The sequence below is a fragment of the Arvicola amphibius genome, chromosome 12 (assembly GCF_903992535.2).
Source record: "Arvicola amphibius chromosome 12, mArvAmp1.2, whole genome shotgun sequence".
NCBI lineage: Eukaryota > Metazoa > Chordata > Mammalia > Rodentia > Cricetidae > Arvicola > Arvicola amphibius.
Window position 1 is genome coordinate 15,976,317 of NC_052058.2, and position 22,642 is coordinate 15,998,958.

A 22,642-nucleotide genomic window follows, 5' to 3' on the forward strand; every position below is an offset into this window, starting at 1 on the left:
CTTGGTGAAGAGTCAGCCAAATCATTTGGTGAGATAGGAGTGCATCCAGGGTGGTTTGACCACGCATAAACACAGAGACGATCTGAAAGTTACAGACGTAAGCCATGGGCACTCAGTTCTCAGTTCAGTGTCTTTAAAGAAACATCAGAATCCAGACATCCTGGCTCAGACTTGTCACCCATCTCTTTACAACTCTGCCTGTGCATAGAAGCAGCCTGGCTGTCCCAGCCTCAGCCAGGCTCTCTGTGTGGGCACACATTCACCCTGAATTTAGAAAGAACAGTCAAATGGAGAAAGGACCTAAGCAAGCCTTTTGGCTCTTGGGAAATAAGCCACTTATGCTCTGGACCTCTATGGGAGCGGGTGTGGGGTTGTCTACTGGAGCATGGGAAGCCTCTCCAGGATCACGTGCCAGAAAGAAACTGACGCTTGTTCTACCAGCAGCCGTCAGTTACCAATAGTTCCCAGGCAAGTGGTGGGACTTTGTGAGCCCTGTCCCCTTCCAGGCTGGGATTTGGGTTGATTTGCTTTTGCGCAGGTTTAGAGTGTGTCATCACAGGTCATGTGTGCTGTGGCCCTGTGGTGCCCGGCAAATCCTGTTTCGGTGTAGATGTCACCTACCTCTGGTTCCTGTACTCTGGAAAGATTATTTTTCTATCCTTATTTTTTAAACTCTGCAGCAATGTCAAGCGATTTTCCCGTGCCCTACAACTAATTAACCCATATTTATCAGCCCTGAGGAATATAAGAGTTTGTGTTTGAATATTGTTGTATGCTTTCCTAGTGCGTACAACACTATCCTGTCGCTTCCCTAGACCTGGGCAGTGGTGAGTGACATGGAGTGACACAAAGCTGCTGCAGCCCTCTTCTCTGTCTCCTTCTCTCTAATTTGCTGCTTTTCCGTCCAGGCTCTGCTCCGGAGCCTGGACATTTAGACTAAACAAAAAGCTTCTTCAGATTCTTTAAAAAAAAAAAAATTAGAGATTCATCTCAACAATGGACCATACACAAATGACCCCTGACCCTCAGATCTGTAAGAATAAGAAAGCCCCACCTTTCGGGCAAAGGTCCTACTTGGAAGTGTGTAAGAGACGTGAAATGTGAGATGTGTTATTTTGTGTACAGAAACGGTCCTGCTCACTAATTTTGTGGCATAAAAGAAACCCAAGAAAGACTTCATTGAAATGTTGTCAGGTCCTGTTACAGTGTGACTCTGTGAGTGTTCTTCTCACACAAAGTAAAGTGCACAGAGGTAGCAGGGACACATCTGACTTTCCCGGTGCCATGGGACGCTGGTAGCCTGTGTCATAGGTACAGCAGGAGTTGAGGGTTTGAGGCGCAAGTGGGCATCCCAGCCAATCTCCCCAGTGCCGGGGATGGTCCATCCACTCGGGGATTAGCAGCTTTCCTGACTAATAGTGTGGGTTAAGTGAGGCCACAGCAAGGGCTTCTTGGACAGTGTGGTCTGTCTTTCCTCTCTGGCTTTGTTTCCTGTTAGAGAGGGTCAGAGGGAGCAGGAGAAGGAAACAACCAAAAAGTTATTTGTTACAAATCAAAGCTTCCCTGTCACAAAGACATAAATAAGTTCCATACAACAGCTGCTTTAAATTAAACAGAGCCTGGGGCGCACAGGAGGAGCCTGAGGCTGCTCACAGAGCCGTCCCAGTTACCCATGGTGTTTGATGCTGATTCCTCCCGGTGACTGGAGTCCTGAAGCCGAGTGTAGTGAGGGGCTGCGGGCAGGCCTGCTTTTCATCCCGCCCGGCTCCCGGCCACTGGCTAGCTTATGCCCTGAAATAACAACACACAAACTGTATTCATTTAAACACTGCCTGGCCCATTAGTTTCAGCCTCTTACATCTTGACTAACCCATATTTTATAATCTGTGTAACACCACGAATGGTGTCTTACCAGGAAAGATTCAGCGTATGTCCATCTTGGGCCGGAGCTTCATCGTGTCTGTCTCCCTGAGGAGAGGCAGGGCGCTTCCCAGCATTTTGTTCTGTCTACTCCACCCACCTAAGGGCCGGCCTATCAAATGAGCCAGGCAGTTTCTTTATTAGTCAATGAAATCAACTCAAACAGAAGACCCTCCCACATCAGCCGAGTATCTCAGTATTGAGTGCAAGCTGCTGTTTCTGCCATTTTACCTGTGTCTAGAACAGAGTGGGGGAGCGCTGCACCCCACTCACTGTGTGAATCAATTTGATTTAAGGCTCAGAATATAATAAAATGCCAGCATCTTTGGAGACTTGTGGCTATAGGAGTCTGTTTCTCCCTCCCTCCTTCCCTCCCTCATGAAAGGTAGAGTTGTAATACCTGCTTTTTGCACCAGGTTGTCAAGCTTTCTTGTGGGGTGGGATTGTCCCCAAGCTCGTTTTCACATAGAAGATGTGCAGAACTTCTCCAGGGCACTGCTGCTCCAGAGGCTGTAGTCAAGCAACCTCATCAATATAGTCAACCCAAGGTTGTCTGTAGCCTGTGAGCAGTGAGCCTGAACACTGTGGAGGCTCGGGAAAGGGAAGGCGTTGCCATCTCTGAAGGGGAATGTAAAACCCAGTGACCGGGCGCTTTCGTTTTGGTTCAGTTAAGAAAACTGTCAGACATTTGCAGGCTGCAGTAGTAGGATGACCCTTCATACCCGGTGCCTGGCTCCTGTTATGTGTTATCGCTTACCTTCCCAGCTCTTTCCCATTGGTGAACTGTCTTCACGGCGCAGTCTCTTTGAATCTGTCTTGCTGTCTTTTATTATTTGTGAAATTTCTCACACTCAGTGCTTCGGACTTCATTCTGCCCCACTTCTTTCCTTTCTCTCCTCTGAGATCCCAGCTAGCATGCATTTCCCCCTTATGAATTAGGATAAATACATCCATTCGTCCTGCATTCCAGTTTGCAGATCCAGGACTAATCTGATCTTAAATTATTAAGTTATCACTTCAATAGTTTCTGTTGCCAACTTTTATATAATTCTGATCTTTGTTAATATTCTTCCTTATTACTTAAATTTTGAAATATACTAATTATTGTTGTTTTGTTTGTTTGCTTGTTTGAGACAGGGTCTCTCTACATAGGCCTGGCTGTCCTAGAACTCTCCGTGTAGATCAGGATACCCTCATACTCACAAAGATCCGCCTGCTTCTGCCCCTGGAGTTGACACGCAGATTCAAGGTGTGCACCACCACACCTGACATATTATGGTTCTTTGAACAGTCTTGTCAGAAGCTAAATGTTTTCTACAAAGGTCTGTTCCTCTATGTGTGTTCCCTCTCCCTTGCTCTTCTGACAGCTGTCTTCTTGTGCACCTGCTTAGAGTTGTGCTGAGTGCAGAATATCATACAGAGAAACCGAACAGACAGCTCAAGACTTCGATGATGCTTTGTCATTCACAGAAGCCCATTTTTACTGCTAACAATCAAGGTAAAAAGGTATCACCTTAATTCAGACAAGGTTTGGATTAAGTGATTCATTCTGGGTAGCGGCTGCTCCATTTCTTGTCTACCACACTATTCCTAGGTCGCAATCCTTTGGGAGCCACTGATGGAAGCCTTATTGAGTCCTCAGGGTAGGTCACTGTGTGCCCTGTCGGTGAGGCCATCAGAGCCACTGCGCAGCTGATTGGCTTGCCTGGCCCTGGCTCTCTTCTCAAAGCTACAAGGAGTAAGTAGTAGCTCTGCTCATCAGCCTCACCTCCCTAAGCTTCCAGTCCTTTCCACAACTGTGAGCCGTTAGGACCCTGCTGCTCATATGGTCTGGCTTACCTTCAATCAGGGTTTTAAAGATATTTTTACCACTTTTTTTCTTGTTCGTAGCAGGAGTCGGTCTGAAGCAAGCTAATCCACCATTGCTGGGAAACGGGATTCTGCTGAAGATATTTAAATCACATCTCAGACATTACATCATTTAACACAAAACAGGTGGACATTCCCTTAATGCTCAAATGCCATCGCTGCTCAGATTTCCTTCGATATCTGAGAAAGGCCTTCTAATCATTGCTCCGTTTGAATCAAGATACACCAGGCCTGCATATTACATGTGATCATTACATCTCTTAAGTCTTTTTAAATCCCAACTGTTCTCCCTTGTCATCTCTTCCTTTTCCTTCCATGACCTGTTAAGGACCCTGCATTGAGTACCGTGGGTTCCCACAGCCTCAGTGCAGCCAGCTGCTTCTATGCTCTCCTTTATCGCTTGTGTTTCCCATAAAATGGAATTTAACTTTATGGGCTCCATTAGATTCTGTTTGGGTTTGTTGGTTTCTGTTTGGTTTGGCAAGGATGCTGTATAGGTAATGCCAAATAGTTTTAGCTGCGTCCCATCAGACAGCACTCCATGTCTGGTTGCCTGCCCCACGTTGGTGACTGAGCAGTGGGTTCAGATCGCAGCAGCCTAACCCAACACTGGAAGATTCCCCAGCATCCTTTCATCTAGGAGCTCGATCTAGTGATACATTTTCTCCCTGGAGCAGATTTTCAGGAGTTGTAAGCTGGTCTTTCAAGCTCCATCACCAGTCCACATTTCTCAGCTAAAACCCATACAACTAGTTCTATATATTCATGCGGATTCAACAGGCAGGTTAAGCTCTCGTCTAAGAACCAGCAAATGCTTTGTGTTCAGGTTTTAAAAGCAGGCTCCCTGTAAATGGCAAGCTCAGCCACTACTGAAGCTGTCTCACATGGAGAAAACCGGGCACGCAGCAAAGGCAATGAATGCATGGGCTTCTTTCTGTGTGTCCTTTGAATTGTCAGCTGTTCCAATTCCCAGACCCTCAGCCTCTGCTTAAAGCTGAGAGCGAGACCTTGTGTGTCTACACTGGGAAACAACTGGAACTAAAGCTGTGCACGCGCTGTCTGTCCTTCTGTCAGACCCCTGCCCTCCAGCACGTCCTCACAACAGCCCTGGAGCAGTTTTTGCATCATAGGCCCAGCCTTCTGGGGCACGGGATTGCTTGCCACCTTCTTTTTTTGTTTGTTTGTTTTGTTTTGTTTTTGTTTTTGTTTTATTTTGTTTTGTTTTTGTTTGTTTGTTTCTTTGGAGCCTGCCACGGAACTCTCTCTGTAGACCAGGCTGGCCTTGAACTCACAGAGTGTCTGCCTCCTGAGTGCTGGGATTAAAGGCGTGTACCACCACCGCCTAGCCCACTTGCCTCGTTCTTATAAAAAGAAAATGTGTAATGCTCAGACGGACACAATGCCTTGTAAGCTGATCGTGGTGTTATATGGTTCTCACGTGTGCTTTTGTTGAGGTGTTTCTGAGTCTGGGGCTGTGTATCCCAGCAGGCCCCCAGATCCCGTTGAATCAACTCTATGACCTTGTTTGTCTCAAATCTTTCTTTTTCTGTGACCTCTTTTAACCCTAGTGTCTCTGACATGAGGGCTTCTTTTCCAGTTCTCGGTCTTCCCTATCTGGTGAAGCTTTTTTCACGCCCTCAAGAGAGTGCCATTGACTTGGGAGCTGGGCATGTCTGCAAAGGACAGCCTGGCCTCAGGCCCCTCCCCTCCAGATCTGCATCCAGCCTCCCAGCCACGGGTAGAGTGCCTTGCCCTACCCCGTGCCCCACAGGCTGAGCCCAGCACCCCACCTTTCAGTCTAAACTAGCTCCCTCTTGCCTGCTCCCCAAGTCACTGTGGTCCTTGCTGCTCCCCAAGCACCAACATCTGTGCTGTGTCTGGGAGAGGAAGGGATACTCATGCCCCTGCCTGTGTTGTGATGTAATCCTTATTTCTCCAGCTTAACTCTGTGTCCACCAAGGGTAAGAACACACCTTGGGCTCTTGCAGAGCCTGAAAGTCCTGGACCCAGAACCCGGCATCTCACAGCCGTCCCCCCACACTTTCACACCCTCATTCCCATTCCTCCCCAGCAAACCTTCAGGCTCTCTGTGTAGCCTTGATTGACACCCGATAGCCCTGTAGGTGACAACCGGCAGACCCTCCACTCTCATCAGTCACTTCCCTGTGTGGGAGGTTCATGGAAAGCCCACACCCCAGGTGGGCCACCCAGCATGAGTGAGCCCCCCTCTGCGCTCCCCGGGGGTGCTGCTCCAGCCAGTAAGCATGACTCCAGTTCCACATGTCAGCTGGGAGACCTCCAGCAACCAAAGTCCCTGGCAGACCCTGACTAAGAGCCAGCTCACTGAATTTTTGGATGGGTGTCCCCACCCCCGCTCCCCACAGGAACCTCCTCTTCGCCCTCCCTTAAGAAACTCCACTCAGTTTTTGATCTTCCGGTGACCGAGGCAGGTACCTGTCACGGCGTAATTATGCACCTCTTTCTCTGCCGTCGCCGAACCGAAGATTTTCTTTCCTCCTGCTCTGTGACACGACAGACGCCCACTTAGCGGAGAGATTATTAGTATAAAATTACTTTTTGGCCTTTAAATTTAACTATACCATATTCACAGCAATAAAATAAAATCCCAAATCCAGGTGTGCTTTCCGGGAAACGTGTCTGGGGCAATTACCTTCTGATAATGGCGTCCTGCACTTAAGCCTTTTGTCTGAGGCTCTTGAAATCATTTCCATACAACTCCATAATGATGCTCATTCTGGAAGGGACAAGAGGTGAAATGGGTGACCCCGTAGCATACACCAGAGATGAAGGTGATCAGGGACCCAGGTGTCTGCTTTGTTCCCATTCTCCTCCCTTTCTGGGTCTTTAAAGAGGCTTGGGCCGCCTTCCGTGGCACTGTGCTTGCCCCGGGGTTGGCAATCTCCTTTTTTAAGAGCGTGAATGGATAGGTTTCTATATCCGATTTCATGGGGGAGGGGCTGAAGCAAGGGGAGGAGGTGCAGAGGACCTGTTACACAGGAGAGCTTTCCCATGGATTCAGTGGGCTCACAGATGAAGGGCAGCTGAAGCAGAGCCACACGGGGCCAGCACTGCCAACAACTCCTGGACTGTGTGTGCCCGTGGGCTATAAAAACAGGTGCCTCCATCTCTGCATCGGGAGTGTGTCCTGCTTACTCTTCCTGGTTGTCTAAATGCCCATCCTTCTTCCTCTAGCACAGACATTTCTGGGTACCAGCTTACCGCACACATCCTTCTCCAGCCGCCCAGCCACCGGTCACTTCTCTGCATTAGCTGCTCTATCATTTTCTCCCTCCCACTCAGGCCAACAAATTGAAACTGAGTATATGACTCGCAGGATTTGAGCACTAAATCACTCTCCTTCCTGTCATGTTGTTTTAACTTTCGTATGAATGTTTCTCTGTGTCTGGTGGGATCACTGGGCCTCGAGAAAAACACTCATGTCCGGCCAGAGTGGTATTTCCTCTCGAGCCCGGACATGATCCTTCATAGACATCAGAAACTTGGCATTCACTTAGAGCAGTGTTTCTCAACCTGTGGGGTCACAACCCCTTTGGTGAACCTCTGTCTGCCAGAAACTTATACATTACAGTTCATAACAGTAGCAAAATCACAGGTATGAAGTAGCAATGAAAATAATTTTATGGTCGGGGGTCACCACACGAGGAACTGTATTGAAGGGTCGCAGTGTTAGGGATGTGTATTGAAGGGTGGCAGTGTTAGGGATGTTGAGAACCACTGGCCTAGAGCCTGTTGGAGGCAGAGTAGACAATGCCGTAGGATCCAACATGATACGACACAGTGCTGAGTCCTCCTTCTTGATCCACCACGCCCATCCTATGCTGTGCTCTATGCCTGTGACGATCGGTATTAATTGCTAACTTCACAGCCAGGAGACATGCCTCTGGGCCCCCCTGTGTGGGGCTGTCGACAGGTCAGCCTCTGAGAAGGTCTGTAGGCAATTGTCTTGATTGTGCTGATGTGGCAGAGGGACCCCCTTAATGATGGGCAGGACCATTCCCTTGGCTCGAGCTCCCATGCTGTGTAGAATGGGGAGGGCAAGCTGAGTAGCAGCATGGATGGGTTTATTGCTATTCTCTTCTGAGTGTGGATGGGCTGTCACTCGGAACTGTCAGTCAGTGAATCCTTCCTCCTTTATGTTACTTTTGCCATGACATTCTAGTACAGAAACAGGAGAAGAAACCGAGACAATGCAAAAGACCCCAAGTATGAGTTGAGTTGCTTCTACATGTTGGGTGTGGTGAGAACTTATCCAGACTGGGGTATCTTAGCCAGTGGCGAAAGTAAGCACACAGGAGCTGGAGGAAGGTGGACCATGATGGGCGCCACAACCAAGACTCAGTCAAAGGGCTTTGTAGAGGAGCTGTGGCAGCTTCTATTTGGAATCAAAGAAATCCTCACCCATTTAGACAACAAATATATAGTGATAGTATGTGGGAACACCTCCATTGCTCTTCTCCAGAGGAGGGAGGCCCTGCCTGGATGGTCATATGGCCATCTTTAGAGCCATCTCTTAGAAAATACTGGCCCCGTGTTCTCCCTGCTTCCGCCATGCCTTATCTGTGAGCCCATGCAGTCTGTGGTTAATGCTCCTGTGTAGCAGATCCCTTGTATTTATTCCACAAATATATATATTGATGGAGCCAGGCTAGTGTTGGAACTTCATGTAAAGAGGACCTGGATCAGATTCATATTCCAGAGTGCACGATGGGAACCTCTAGATGGAATTGCAGAGGTCCAGATAGGTTTCTCTTTTCTAGTGTTAGCCATAAAGCCATCCAGTTGTATCACCCCACCCCATTCCCAGGGCATAAGGATTCTAGGGATCTGAAGAAAGACTGTTATATATCAGTTCCTCTCAGTACTGGCTTCTGGATGGCACATTAATTTCCCTTCAGGAGCTGATTAACGGTCACAGCCAGCTATTCCCCTGTTTCCCAGTCTTCCGATGCAACACTGGCTGCGAAGACGAGAGCTACTGACACTGTTTGCCCTTCTGATCTCTTCCAGGATCTTTTTCCCGGGAAGCCACCCCGTCCGAGGTGTGCAAGTGATGAAAGTTGGCAAGCTGCAGCTGCATCAAGGCATGTTTCCCCAAGCCATGAAGAATCTGAGGCTGGTGAGTGTGCCAAGGCTTGGGTTCTGCCTGGCGTACCTTCCTCTAGCTGTTGCCAGGCCTCTACTTGGTGATCGCCAAGCTCTGTTTTAGTGTGTGGGCACACACACACACACACACACAAACACACGCACGCATACACACACACACACGCACGCACAAACACACACACACACACACACACACGCACACACACACACACACACACACGCACGCGCACGCACCGGAGTATGCTGGTAAATGTTTAACAACCATCTCTAAAAACATTTGTAACACTTGCCAATTTCTGCGGTAGGAATGTACCCAAATGTAATTCATTTTACACTGCCAGTACAGAATCGACCTGCGTGTGTATTATGTGTGCATGTGTACACACACATGTGTGTAGGTGCTTGTATAAGTGTGTGTACATGCATGTGGAGGCCAGAGGTCAGCCATCTGTCATTCCTCAAGAGCCATCTACCTTATTTGGGGGAAACAGGATCTTTCTGACTTGCAGCTCATTGATTGGACTAGGCCGACTGGCCAGTGAGCACCAGGGACTTGACTGTCTCCATTTCCCCAGCATTGGAGATTACAAGTCCACTCATCTACACCCAGCTTCTAACATGGTCTCTAGGGCTCAAACTTAAGTCTTCATGCTTGCATGACAGACACTTAACCTACTGAACCATCTCCCTGGGCTCCTAATTAGGATTCTCATAGTCACTCTTACAAACTGGTGTGAGCCTCAGAACACCACAACACGTGTGCCCTGACCTACAAATCCCCCTTCTCCACATTCACTGAACACGGTATGTCTCTTCTTACCCCCCTTTCCTCTCCCCACTGTGTCAACACTGACTCTACCTTAAATGTACCGCCTCGCCTCCAGGGCCTGGCAGGACCCTTCTGGTCCTTCAGGGCTCAACTCCAGTGTCTTTGTTTCCTTGGTTCCTACAACTCTTTGCTGGCGGTGCGTGTGGAGCACTTCCCAACCCCAGCAACCTGGAAGTCACTGATTCTCATCCCTGTAACTAGCTCAGCATCAGGCAAAATACCCAGAACTAAGAATGCATTTGTTGTTGGAGAAAAAGGAAGGGAAGGAGGGAGAAAAATCAATACATTCTTAGCAGGAAGCGTTGGAAAATGCAGTGAAGACCTGGGTTATTGCTGGACCGCATTGCTGGAGTCGCGTGTTTTCACCCTCTTAACAAGTTTCTCTACCCAGAACAGCCCGGGACTCTCTAGACTTGGCTTTCCCACACCTTCAGACTGCCTCTCTGCAGTTCATGGCAGTCAGTTGCCTTTCTGGGCCCTGCACTGTGGGTCGTAGGAGACCTGAACTATGGGCTTTCTTTGACACCTGAAGGGTCTTCTGGGACCCAGTACTCATGTGCCAGAAAAGCAGTGGTAGAAGGATTGAGCACCCCTGCAAGGCTTCCCGGGGAGTAGTCTCTAGAGGTTGACTGAGCCCATGCCATGGCGTTTTTAGCCAAGAAAGCTGATAAATGCCTAAGGGATTATTAACTCCAACTTGCACGCCAGCCACATTGTCTATCCCTGCTTCCTAACCGACATCAGCCATCAGCCAATGGGAACAGTACTGGGGCTGCTTGGAGGTTCCCTTCTTTCCCCCCTCTTTCTTTGGCATCTTCCCCAGATGAATGCAAGGACAATCTCCTGCAGTCTGGGGGAGAATTTCCCTTCTCTTGTCTGGTCAAGTATGCATCAACCAGTCAATCCAGCTAGACAGAAAACACTTCCTTTGGTCTGCTGAGTGAAGGCTCCAATAGAAAACAATATGGAGTGAAAGCTTCTCACATATATCATGTATCCAACCCAGGGTTGCCATGCATGTAAGTATTTCATAAATGATCAAACTGGCCCCTCAGTATATGTGGGACTTATCCATACATGGCTATACTTGCTCCTCATGATAGATGACAGCTGAAGGCAAGATGGGTGTTTCTGTTCATGTTTGGAAAATGAAACACTAAGTTGGAGATGTGTAAAAGCCCATTTAAATCTCTTTGAGGCACAGCCAGTTCTGTGTATTCTGCTTAATTCAATGTGAGTAGCTGATTAAATAATGCTGCTACTTAGAATGAGACCCATTATCGTCCCCACAGTTTAATGGAGGAGACAGACATGTGAAAAGGTTTTAAGAATCCACACTAGAATGCAAGACTCCTCCCTTCTCTCAACTGTCCCTTTTAAGGAGATGATGCTTTCTGGAAACACTCCGTATTCAGAAATGCCTTCAAGCCTAGCTGAATCTCTGATGCCATTGTGGAGGCAAGCTGGGGAGACATGAGAGCATGTCTGGCCCTCTTCCGCTCTTCACCGGTGCTGAATTCTTGCCATCATTGTAGAGCTAATGCTGGGGGTATTAAATACCCTCAGCTGCAAAGACAACCGTGAGCCAGTGCACGCGGACATCTCAGTGTGGGCCTATGGGTGATATGGCTTGCGTGGAGGATTCTTGCAGGCCATGGCCAGAACCTTTTGGTAACCCTTCCGTTTCTGTGACACTTCTACCCTCTATCATGCCTGTCCCCTTCTTGGGAGGTCGCCACACCCTATCCAGAAGCTTCTGATGGAAGTCTGCCTGGCGTTCCCTGCTCTTGGCACCAGAAATAAGCCCGAGTGCTGAGGAAGGCCAAGTGAGGGGTGTTCTGGGAGGGACCTGGGGTCATCCGCCATGCTTCTGATTTTAGAACATGGTCTCACCCAAGACAACCTGTCTCACTCTAGACAGGCCCAGGCTTCTTCCGAACACTGTTTGGCTTGAGATAAGTCTCCAAGCTTCTGGTATGTTCTTATGAGAACCCCAAGAGCAAATATGTCCCTTGGCAACATGGCAGAGCACCAAGGGTGCCAGGTTTAGAGTCACAGGCTCAGGTTCTAGTGCAACCCTGTAGCTTTATAACTTGAAGTAAGACACTTCGTCTCTCTGATTATGATTTTATTTTTTAGATGAGGATAATAACTCTTCTATGGGGTTGTTTAGATATGTGGTTGAGGTAGTGTTGAGGGTAGGCTTGCCAGTCTCAAGCATTTGGAGACTATGCTCTGGAACCTTTATTAATTGTGTTTACAGTTTGGGGTCATAACCAGTCTTCCTCTTGAACAACTACATCCTTCATCTTGGGGTGTTACCTCAAGGGACTGATGTGTCTTATGTGTCCCGTATCCCCTGATGGTGTCAAATACAGACACATGTGCCATCCACCCTGACAAATTTGTGCTGGAGTGGATGACTTTCTTAATGAGCAGGAGCCCCAGCAGGGCCCTGCTCTTTAAGTGGTGTGTGTAGCAGCCTTCCTCTTGACCATTTCTGATGAGCATTTCCTAGCAGATGAGCCAAACTTACACTGGCCCGTGAGAACATGTATGACCTGCGAGTGTAGGTGCAGGTCAGGGGCTTCCAACAGAAAGCCTTCCTCCGGAGTTCCCTCGGCATTCAGGCAGCCGGAAAGCAGGAAGGAAGCCATTGGCTTCACCCTTTCTAACAGAGCCACCCTCTTCAGAGAGACGCCCTCGCTACATCCTGGGAATAATGAAAGAGCTTCCATACGGTTTCAAAGCCCAAGCATGACACAGGTCTGAGAGTGTCTTCAGAAACAAGAACAGGAACGTGTCACCGGTTCAGCTCAGACCCAGCGTCCTGTAGGCGGAACCCCTCACCCAGCTCACTGTCTGCTCATAGCTCAGCTGAAATCCGCTCCTCGTGACTGCTCACAGCAGCCCTGCAGGCCCTGCACAGCGCTCCCTCTGCTTTCTCTCCTCTCTGCCACTCTCCTTTCTTCCCGTAGGTTCCTCCAAAGGCTTTTGTTACTAATCTGACTCTTTGGCCATCATGGGCCACCTGCCTCAGCTACGCCGTCAGTGGGCAGACGTTTTTCTGTGGATTTGTTTGCTGCTGACTCCCCACCCTGGGTCCCAGCCTGGTTCCTTTGCTTGTGGTACTTTGCCAGCAGAAGTCACACCGTCACCCTTCCTTTTCCTAGATAACTTTTGCTACCCAGGTTCACTGTGTGTCTTCTCCTCTTGCTATGGGGATCCGTTTGGCTTTTCCTGGTCCTAAACAGGAAGTAGAGGCTTCAGGTCCCTGAAGTTGTTCCTATGACTCCTGTACACTTGTCAGCAGCACCCACTCATCTAGACAGATCCCACAGCACAGCCATGCTGGTCTCCACCCCAGACTGCACCCTGCTTTCCCGCCCTTCACAACAGCCAAATCAAATGATGGACGAAATGCAGGTGGAGTGGTTAAAGCCATCTTAAAGCAAATAAGCATCAATCTCCCTGTTAGCGATGCTAAACTCAGTAGTGGCAAGGAGCTGGGTGGGAAACCTGACTTGGGTCTCTGGCTGGCACCATCAATGGTCATCCTACACCCCTTACAGAGTGATACCCAGGACAGCCGGGTGGAACAAGGTTTGCATACAATTCAGATTCTCCAAAGGTCCGCATTTCAGTTGAAAATCACCCACCGTACAAAGAACCAGTCTTAATCTTCAGCAGCGATCAGCAGATGCCAGTGTTGAGCTAGCAGATGCATAGAAATAATTTGACAGTGATTTTACAATACCATTATCGAGATGCTCCAGTGAGCAATTACAAATACTATCCAAACAAATGAAAAAAAACATAGAAAGAAGGTGAAGAGAGAGACAATGTGAAGTAGCAAATAGAAATTTAAGAGCCCATAAATTCAGTGAGCAAAATAGTAGAGAGGAACTCAGCACAGGAAGGGAGGTCACAGCATGGACTGGGAAACTCAAAGACAGAAGGAAGGACTGCCCACTCTGAAAACAATTGCACAGGAAGAAAAGCATAGAAAGGTAAAATTGAACAAGGCCTTGGGGTCCTGGGGACAGGTGAGTAGTAATGGTAGCCATCTGACATTACACTCCCAGAAGGAGAAGGGAAACAGGGCAAATACAGAAAGTACTTGAAGCAACAGTAGAGGCATCCAAACCAGAAAAGAAAAAGTAGGTTTTTATCTCTGTCCACAGATGACAGATTTTTTCTATGTTGAAAACATATGTGTGTGCACACACAGACACACACACACATTATAACTAATAAATTAGTTAGTAAATTAGTATAATCTAAAGTCAACATTCACAAGCCATTTGTGGTTCTATATACTAACAAAAAAGAAATTGAATATTTTCATTTGTAATACCATAAAATACTTATAAATTAACCTAAGTAATTAAGATATTAGCAGTGACATCTCATGCTTATGGACTGGAAAATTGAATATATCAACATGGCTCAGAATAATATACACATTCCCATCATCTTTTTTTTTACAAAATAGAAAAATAATCTTAAAATTCACATGAAAACTTAAAAGACACCCTTATTCCCAACAAAAAAGCCCAAACAAATCTTTAAAAAGGAACCAAATTGGAGAATGCCAGTTCCTGATTTCAGGAAAAATGTATTACAAAGCTATAGTAATCAAAACAGTGTGTAACTGGTATAAAGGTGGACACATAGACCAATATGTACACAGTAAAAATGCAGAATGAGACCCTCACACATATGGAAAAGTAATTTTCATCAGCACCACTCAATAAGGAGAGGACAGTCACTTCAACAAGTGGTGCTGGAGAACCGGATGTCTGCATGCAAAGGCATCAAGCAAGACTCACCTCACCACATAGAGAAAGTAACTCAAGTGGATCAAAATCTTAAATGTAACAGTAAAACTAGAAACAGATTAAAACCAATAAAGAAAACCTTAAGACCTTGGATTTAGCAGTGGTTACTTGACTATGACAAAGAACTGGGCAATTGAAGACCTAGGGGTCAACAAAATGAATGTCACCAAAATAATAAACATTATGCATTAAAAGGAGTAAAAATATAACTATAGGCACACAAAAGCATATTATTTGGCCCTAAAAAGAGTGAAACTCTGTAGATGAAAGTTCCTGTCCCTCCCAGTTCCACAGCCTTTCAGTTTCAAGCAAACACAGAGAGACTTCTATTAATTATAAACTGCCTATTACTAACTAGCTCTTACAACTTAAATTAATCAATACTTCTTGTCTATGTTTAGTCACATGGCTTGTTACCTTTTCTCAGTAAGGCATTCTCATCTGGCTTCCTCTGTGTCTGGCTTGTGACTGCTTCTCTGCCTTTCCTCTTCCCAGAATTCTCCTAGTCTGGTTGCCCTGCCTATGCCAATCTGGTGGAGGCATTTTCTCAGTCAAGGTTCCTTTTCCCCAAATGACTCGAGCTTGTTACCAAGCTGACACAGCTGAGCCAGCTAACCTGATAAACTTTGGGCTAGTACTTACAGATTTTACTGCAATAGTTTTCTTAAGTGATGGAAAACTACCTGAATTTGGCAAAAGTAAATCCCCCAATTTAAACCTAAAGACATTCACACCCAGATCTGTTACTCGAATAGAACTAAAATCCCAGGCCAGTCGTCAGAGTAGCAACAGGATAAATGAGTCCTGCCGATAGGGGAAGAACAACCTGAATCAGAGTGGTTCACCAGAAAGCCTTCAAAATGGCACAGTGTTTTCAAGTGTACTTGGAGGAAAGAATTGACAACCCCCAAACCCAGATTCAATAATAGCCTCTGCCAAACATTGAGAGGGAGATCAAGCAGTTCACAATCTCAGGGAAATTAAAAGGGCTTATCACCATCCGATCCCTCCTAAAAGAATCGACACCCAAATCCTCTAAAACAAAAGGCAAACAATAGAAGAAGGAATATCGAAACATCAGGAAGAAAGACTACAGTAAGCAGAAGTGTGAGTAAGCAGATTGGTCCTTCTTCCCTTCAGTTTTTTGTGTTGACAGTCAAAGCCAAAATTGTAGTGCCATCTGAGGTGATTCTAGAAGTAAGTAGTGAAAACAGCTGGATAATTACACTCCAAGGGGGAAGGTAAAAGAGAGGGAAGAGGGAGGTCTCTGTACCGGATTCCAGCTGCTAAAGCGAGGACACCACTAGTCTATAATGAGAAAGGAGGGGGTGGCTTAAAGCAACCACTTCTTAAAAAGCTGTGTAAAGGAATGTACTCAAAGACACTACAGACGGGTGCCATAGCTCAGTTGGTAGAGTGCTTGCCTAGCATGCACGAGCCTGGGGGTTCAATCTCCAGCATCTCCTTACAGGAATGTGGTGGTGCACCCATGTAACCTCAGCACCGGAGAGGGAGGGGCAGTAGAATGAGAAGTTCAAGGTCATTCTTACCTGCGCAGCAAGTTCAAGGCCAGCCTAGACTACGTGGGGATTTGTTCCTACATAAATAAATCTTTAAATGACATGTTACAAAATAGATATGGGATCACAGGGGGATTCAAAAAAGAAAACAAATACCAAAAAGGAAGAACAAAAAAATTATATTTAAAATTCTAATGTAGTAATAACTACATTGTGAGTGATATAATCTACGTAAGTTATCTAAATACTCTAAAAGGCAAAGATTAATAGAACAGATGTATTCAAAAGTAACCCAAGTATGTACTGTCTATAAGAAACTCTTTTAAATATAATGATATGGACAGATTGAAAGTAAAAAGAGAGAAAACACATCATGAAAACATAATCAAAAGATAGCTGGAGTGGTGTAGTGTGGAGCGGCAGGAATAAGGCCTGCCGCCTGGCTCTTGGCCTCCTGGCTAGCTTATGCCCCAAAATAACAACACACAAACTGTATTCATTTAAACACTGCCTGGCCCATTAGTTTCAGCCTCTTATGGGTTAATTCTCACATCTTCCTTTAACACATATTTAGTAATCCGTGTAGCACCACGAGTTGGTCGCTTACCAGGAGAGATCTTAACCTGCGTCCATCTCAGAGAGGAGAAACATGGCGACTGCATATGGCGACTGCCTAAAGCGTCTGCCTCACTGCCTTCTACCCAGCATTCTGTTCTGTCTACTCCGCCCACCTAAGGGCTGGCCAATCAAATGGGCCAGGCAGTTTCTTCATTAACCAATGAAATCAACTCAAACAGAAGACCCTCCCACATCAGAGTGGCTATATTTATATTATATAAGTAGACTTCATGGCAAAGAAAACTTTTCTAGAGACCAAGGGCATCACATAATGGAGATGTAGTCATCTACTCAGAAGCTATAATAACACCAAACATGCCTGCCCCAAACCGCATGATTTCAAACAGTGGGGGGAAAGACTCTGCTGTGGAGCCCGAGACAGGAAGATTACTAGGTGGAGGTCAGCCTGTGCACCCTAGCAAGTTCAAGACAGTCTGGGTAGCACAGCAGATTCTGTCTCAAACCCCAACCAAACCAAACCTATAGATCCGAAAGAAACGAGAAAACCGCTAGGAGAGGAGCAGCGTGAGGCCTTGCTGTCTACAGTTGACGGGAATGACTCTGCAGGAAACCGACAAAGATGGAGGAAAATTATTCCTCCCACTGGTCCGTCGGGCCTTAGTGATGTTTATAAAATGCCCCCCTCAACAAGGGCGGGATAGACATCCTTTGCAAGTGTGTAAAGAACATATGTCATAGTAGAACACATGCCATATTCCAGGTCATTAAACAAGTACCAATAAATGTAAAAGGTTCATAAGTGTAAGAGTCACACAAAGTAAATTCTCTAACCCCAGTGGAATCAAAATAGAAATTAAAAACAGTACTTGGAAACAGACCAAATATCTGCTTCCCTTTCTATCTGAGGGAGTGTCCCACCACTACTGCAGCCCAAGTCATGCCTTAAATGTATTCATTTGATGACACCAACGTCCTGGGAATGTGTGTGACTCCTTCAGATCCCTTGGGGACTATGTTAATGCTTATTGAGTTGATTCTGGAGAGATTCAAGGGATCTCAGTTCAGTTGCCAGCACCCACATGGTATCTTACATCACCTGCAACTCCAATTCCAGGGGGTCCATTGCCCTCTTCTGGCTTCTGAGGGGGCTAGACAAGCATTCCGTGTATATACATGCATTCGGGCAAAACACTCAACTCATAAAATAGAAATAAGTCTTTTAAAAGCATTATTATATAAAGATAGTACCACAATAGCAACTCAGTGTATGTGTGCGACTGTGTGCGTGTATGTGCGTGTGTTTTGCTGAATGTATGTGTATGTACCATATGCATGCAGTCCCCATGAAGGCCAGAAAAAGACATTAGATCTCTTGACCTAGAGTTACAGACAGCTATGGGCTGATTTGTGGGTGCCAGGAACTGAACTCAGGTCCTCTGCAAGAGTAATGTCATTCAATGTACTTAACCACTGAACCATCCCTCCAGTCCCAACAATAGCACCTCTTCCTGGCATGTTCTTTCTGCTGCTGACGGGCAGCCCTGAGCTAACCCTCCCTCCTGTGGGCATCCCAGCACTTTGCCTTCACCGTGATGACATCATAGGTCCAGACTGACAGGGCCACAGCTCCTCCAGCCCCTCCACAGCAGGAACCCAGACTCACTGGAACTGCCTGCCAGTACAGGGCCAATGAGTAGGCAGGTGGCCTCTCTAAGGATAGGCTGCCTCCCCCAGCGCATTCCCTGCAAGGGGAATGGACACTTGCAGTGAGTCTTTAAGGGGTAGAGTGGAATGGGGTCTGGAGGGAAGCTGCTGAGCTCACATGGGTCCTCAGAGGCTTTGAGGTTTCCTACTGCCCATTGCAAAGGGGTTCAGTGGCTCTGGAATTGCTTGTGGGTATAACTCCACTGCATGTCCCTTACTGAATGCCCAGGCCACCTCCCCCAGCACACACATGGCTTTCTTCTTGGGATGGACAGAAGAGGAGAACTCGCTTCAGTGTCCCCTAGGGTGACCTGATCTAAAGGCCCTTATCTTGCACATGTTTCTTTTCCTTCTTATTTTTATATCCATATTTAAATCATGCTTGGGGAAGTCATTTATTGCATTCCCCAGGCTCACAGTAGAAAGCATATGAGATCCTTGATAAGCTTAATATATTTATATTAAAAATTAATAAGAAAGCCATATTGTTTCCAACTTTAAATCATAATTTGATCTCATTCATTTTATTTAATACATGGCCACAATTCTAAAATTACTTTAAAAAATAGGATGAGATGGAAATCAGTTCTGGGGCCCTTTTCTTTATTTCTCAGCAGAGAGCCCTGTGCCTCTCATGTGGCAGACAATCTACATTGCCATTTCCGGTGTGACATTTAGAATTCGTACGTGGGTGCAGCACATCCCACTGGAGGCTGCAAATGAATCCTCCGTGCCTGATTGTATGCAGGCTCCCTTTAAATGCTGCCATTAAAAAATAAAATTTAATGGAAAGTGAGATGCTTTCCCCAAACCGAGCCTGCTCCAATTTTATATTTCCTTAATCTGTTTTATACGCCACTGCAGGAAATTAAACTGGAATTGTTCTCTCTGACGTGCACATGTGTAGCATTTGGGAGGCGCTGAGCGCAGGGAGACTCAGAGCTCCTGGCAACGGTTGCTCTGGCTTGCCCAAGATTTACAGCAGCTTCATTTTGGGGGGCTCGGGGAGAGGAAACAGTCTTCTTCCAGCTAGGCTGAAGAGGTGTCCCGAGCACTCAGGGCTGTCTTCTGTCCCAGGCAGGTATTTGCCTGGGGACCGTGGTAGATACAAGTGGCATCCGGGACAAGGACCAGATGTTCTTCTCCATCACCAGGTCTTCCCTGCTCAGCATGTCACAGCGTTCACACTGCAAATACATAAACGTCGCTGGCAGGCTTACCATTCTTTTTTTCTTTCCATTTCTCCTCTATATAAGACTATCCCTCAGAGAAAATCTTGTTTATTTATTTATCTAAGCTCTGGTTTCTACACAAGTGATGCACTTTTGGCCTTTATCCCCCACCTACCCACTACTATCACTGTGATCTTCACGTTAGTCCTCTGTCATCTCCCCATACTCCTGTGCTCTGCTTCTAGTCATTGTGGTGCAGAATCCTGGAACACTAACGCCCCGTTTCCATATGATCCTAGTGTTGAGGTCCCCAGCAAATGAGAGGACACAGAGCACAGCCAGCATCACTTGACGTGGGCCACACCTAGCCTCCTCAGGCTGTCTAAAAGTGATATCCAGGACACTGTGTTTCTTCATGGTCACCGCCCTGTCCACAGTTAGAGGCTGTACTGGACAGGAAGAGAGGACGCTGGCAGGGTGCTAAGAGCTAGGCAATCCCACTCTGCCCTCTGGAAGGCCAAGTGAGTTGGAGTTGTTTCTTCTGATCAGGGCTTCTGGCTAGGCATTTTTACCCTGCCTCCAGGAAGCTGTCTGGGCAGTGGTGCTGTGAGCTCAGGTGGTGGCAGCTTCCCTGTCTTCTGGGTCCTGCAGCTCCAATGTGGTCATAGTCACAGTGGAGCATGGGCACCTGCCCTGCTACCAGGTGGCAGCTCTGCCTCTTCAGTGGACAGGAATATTCTGGTTAGGACTTGAACTGCAGGAGGGTGGTGAGGAAGGAAGACTGGAAGCAGAAAGATGCCTGGGAAAGCACAGATCAGCCTTCCACTGTCGGGGTGACAAGAAGACAGCGTTGCCATTTGTCAGTCACAGAGAGGCCCAGACAACCATGAGGCCAAGCCTTTGGTCTGCTTAGGAGCTGTGAGAACATGCCAGCAGAGGGCACTGTGCCAGGAGAGCCCTTTCTCGGGGTGGATGCAGGGCCAGGGCCTGTTTTGCAGGGGGCTCTCCCAGAGAACATTCACCCTCCCCTGTACAACACAAGCATAGCCAGCCCTAGGTAAGCAGATGGGGGCAGGACAGCCACACTAGCTTTGGAGAATTCGCCATGAAGGATCTGATCCAGGAGCCTCTGTAATGACACTATCATGCAGGTCTTTGCCTCAGCACCCAGCATGTCCAGCACAGCAGAGGGCCCAGGGCGGTGCAGAGAAAAGAGAATAAAACATGAGGCACCAGATGTTGGCTTTTAATCTCTCAGAGTTGGTGGCCTGCAAGGTGGGGCAGCTCCTCTCCTCCCCCTCCTCCAACAAGCCCTGCCTCAGGATATGTGTGCAGTAACTGCAGCAGGACAGACCTGTGCGGATTTTAACAAGAAACAAGTTCCCTCATCTGTCCTGGCCCCTCCTGTAGGCCTGACTGCTTCCGCAAGCCCCGAGCATCAGGTCTTTCTTTCAGTTTTCCTTTTTTTTCCTACTGCCATCTAAATGTAACCCCACCTCCTGCCCCTCTAACACACACACACACACACACACACACACACACACACACACACACACACACGAGAGAGAGAGAGAGACAGACAGACAGACAGGCAGGCAGGCAGACTGACAGACAGAGACAGACAGACAGACCGAGTGAGACAGACAGAGAGAGCCTACTTGTTTTCTGTTTTTAGCCCTAAAGGGAACACCCCTACAGAAACATGAAGGGAAGCCAGGAGCTCAGGCTGGCAGAGGCCATCAGTCAGAGAGCTTTGTTGCCCTGCGTTCGGTCTTTCCCTCTGTAGAGGCAAGAGTTTCTGTCTTGATGGCTGTAGTGAGGACAGAGTGGTCCCATTGCGAGACATACTCAGTGCTTTCCAGCTCCAAAATCTCTATGGCTTTAAGGTGCGTGAATCCAAGAACTCCACCCCTAAGCATTTATCTCAACAAATACTTAACAAAGGGGGGAAAAGGAAAAGGAAAATACACACACAACAACAATAACAACAGGAAACCATAGCTGGAAGATCTGAGTCATGTCATAATCAAAAACAACTGGAAGTGACCTAAATTTTCAAGAGTAGTTTAATGTCTGTAAACTATACGTGGTAGACTTATACACAGCTGTAAGTGGCAATCGTGCTGACTTTAGATTAACCCAGAGTGGTGGGCAGTGGCTGATTGCTGGGAGTCACGGCACTTGCGCCCAGTGGGATGCATGTGTGCTTTGCAGGGTGCGTTGGTTGTCCTGGAGCCCATCACGTGGTGCTTCACAGACAACAACTATCTCGAAGGGTCTTTAGAACACAGTCACACTGGATGCGATAGCTTTGGATTCCCTTCCCTATTCCCACCCTGCCTCCCATTGAACAGTGCATAGTGCTGCTGTTTGATCCATTCGTTGCTTGTGCAAACCATCCAAAGACTCAGTAGAGCAAAGAACAATAAGATTATGTTCACAGTTCCGGGTCATGGAACTGAGCATAGTGGAAATGGTCTCCAGCCTTTCCACAGTGCCTGCTTGGTTTCTGGACTCTCATACTGGAATAGCCACAAACTCAGCCCAATTTTCAAAGTATCCTAGGGTTGAATGTCAAGATTTAGTAACAGACTGGACATGGAGCCTGAAGGAAGGGATCATCCACATGCTGCCACTGCGCTGGCACACACCAGGAAGAAAATTTAAAATGTGTGTGCACAGTACATAGTGACTCAGATTAAAAAGAAAAGTGTCACGGGACAACAGGATGGCACAGCAGATGGAAGAGCTTGCCACCAAACCTGATAACCTGAGTTCTATCCCTGGGACCCACAGGGTAAGAGAGAACTGGCTTCCTCACATTGTCCTCTGTCCCCCCCCCCACATGTGGCACACACATAGCCCCCCAACACAAAATATGTGGAAGTTTTAAAACCTTTTGTTAGGAGGAAGCAACTTACTGTTTATTCTTCTATGTGACTGACTTGTCTTGGTGAGAATTAATGAACTCCTACACTACCCACATAAACCTGTACATTCGTCTAGTCACTTAAGATCATGGCTGCCCCAGGGTGCCCAGTGCGGAGCCCACTTTCTAAGCAC

General features: G+C 47.1%; 1 protein-coding gene across 1 annotated transcript in view; it reads left to right on the forward strand.

Annotated features, from left to right (window-relative positions):
- The window catches only part of Smyd3 (SET and MYND domain containing 3), a 560,425-nt gene that overhangs the window by 536,090 nt on the left and 1,693 nt on the right, over positions 1–22,642 (forward strand). Inside the window, exon 11 of the mRNA XM_038349799.1 lies at positions 8,839–8,947. Within this exon, the coding sequence (XP_038205727.1) occupies positions 8,839–8,947 (109 nt within the window). The remainder of the gene's footprint in view (positions 1–8,838; positions 8,948–22,642) is intronic.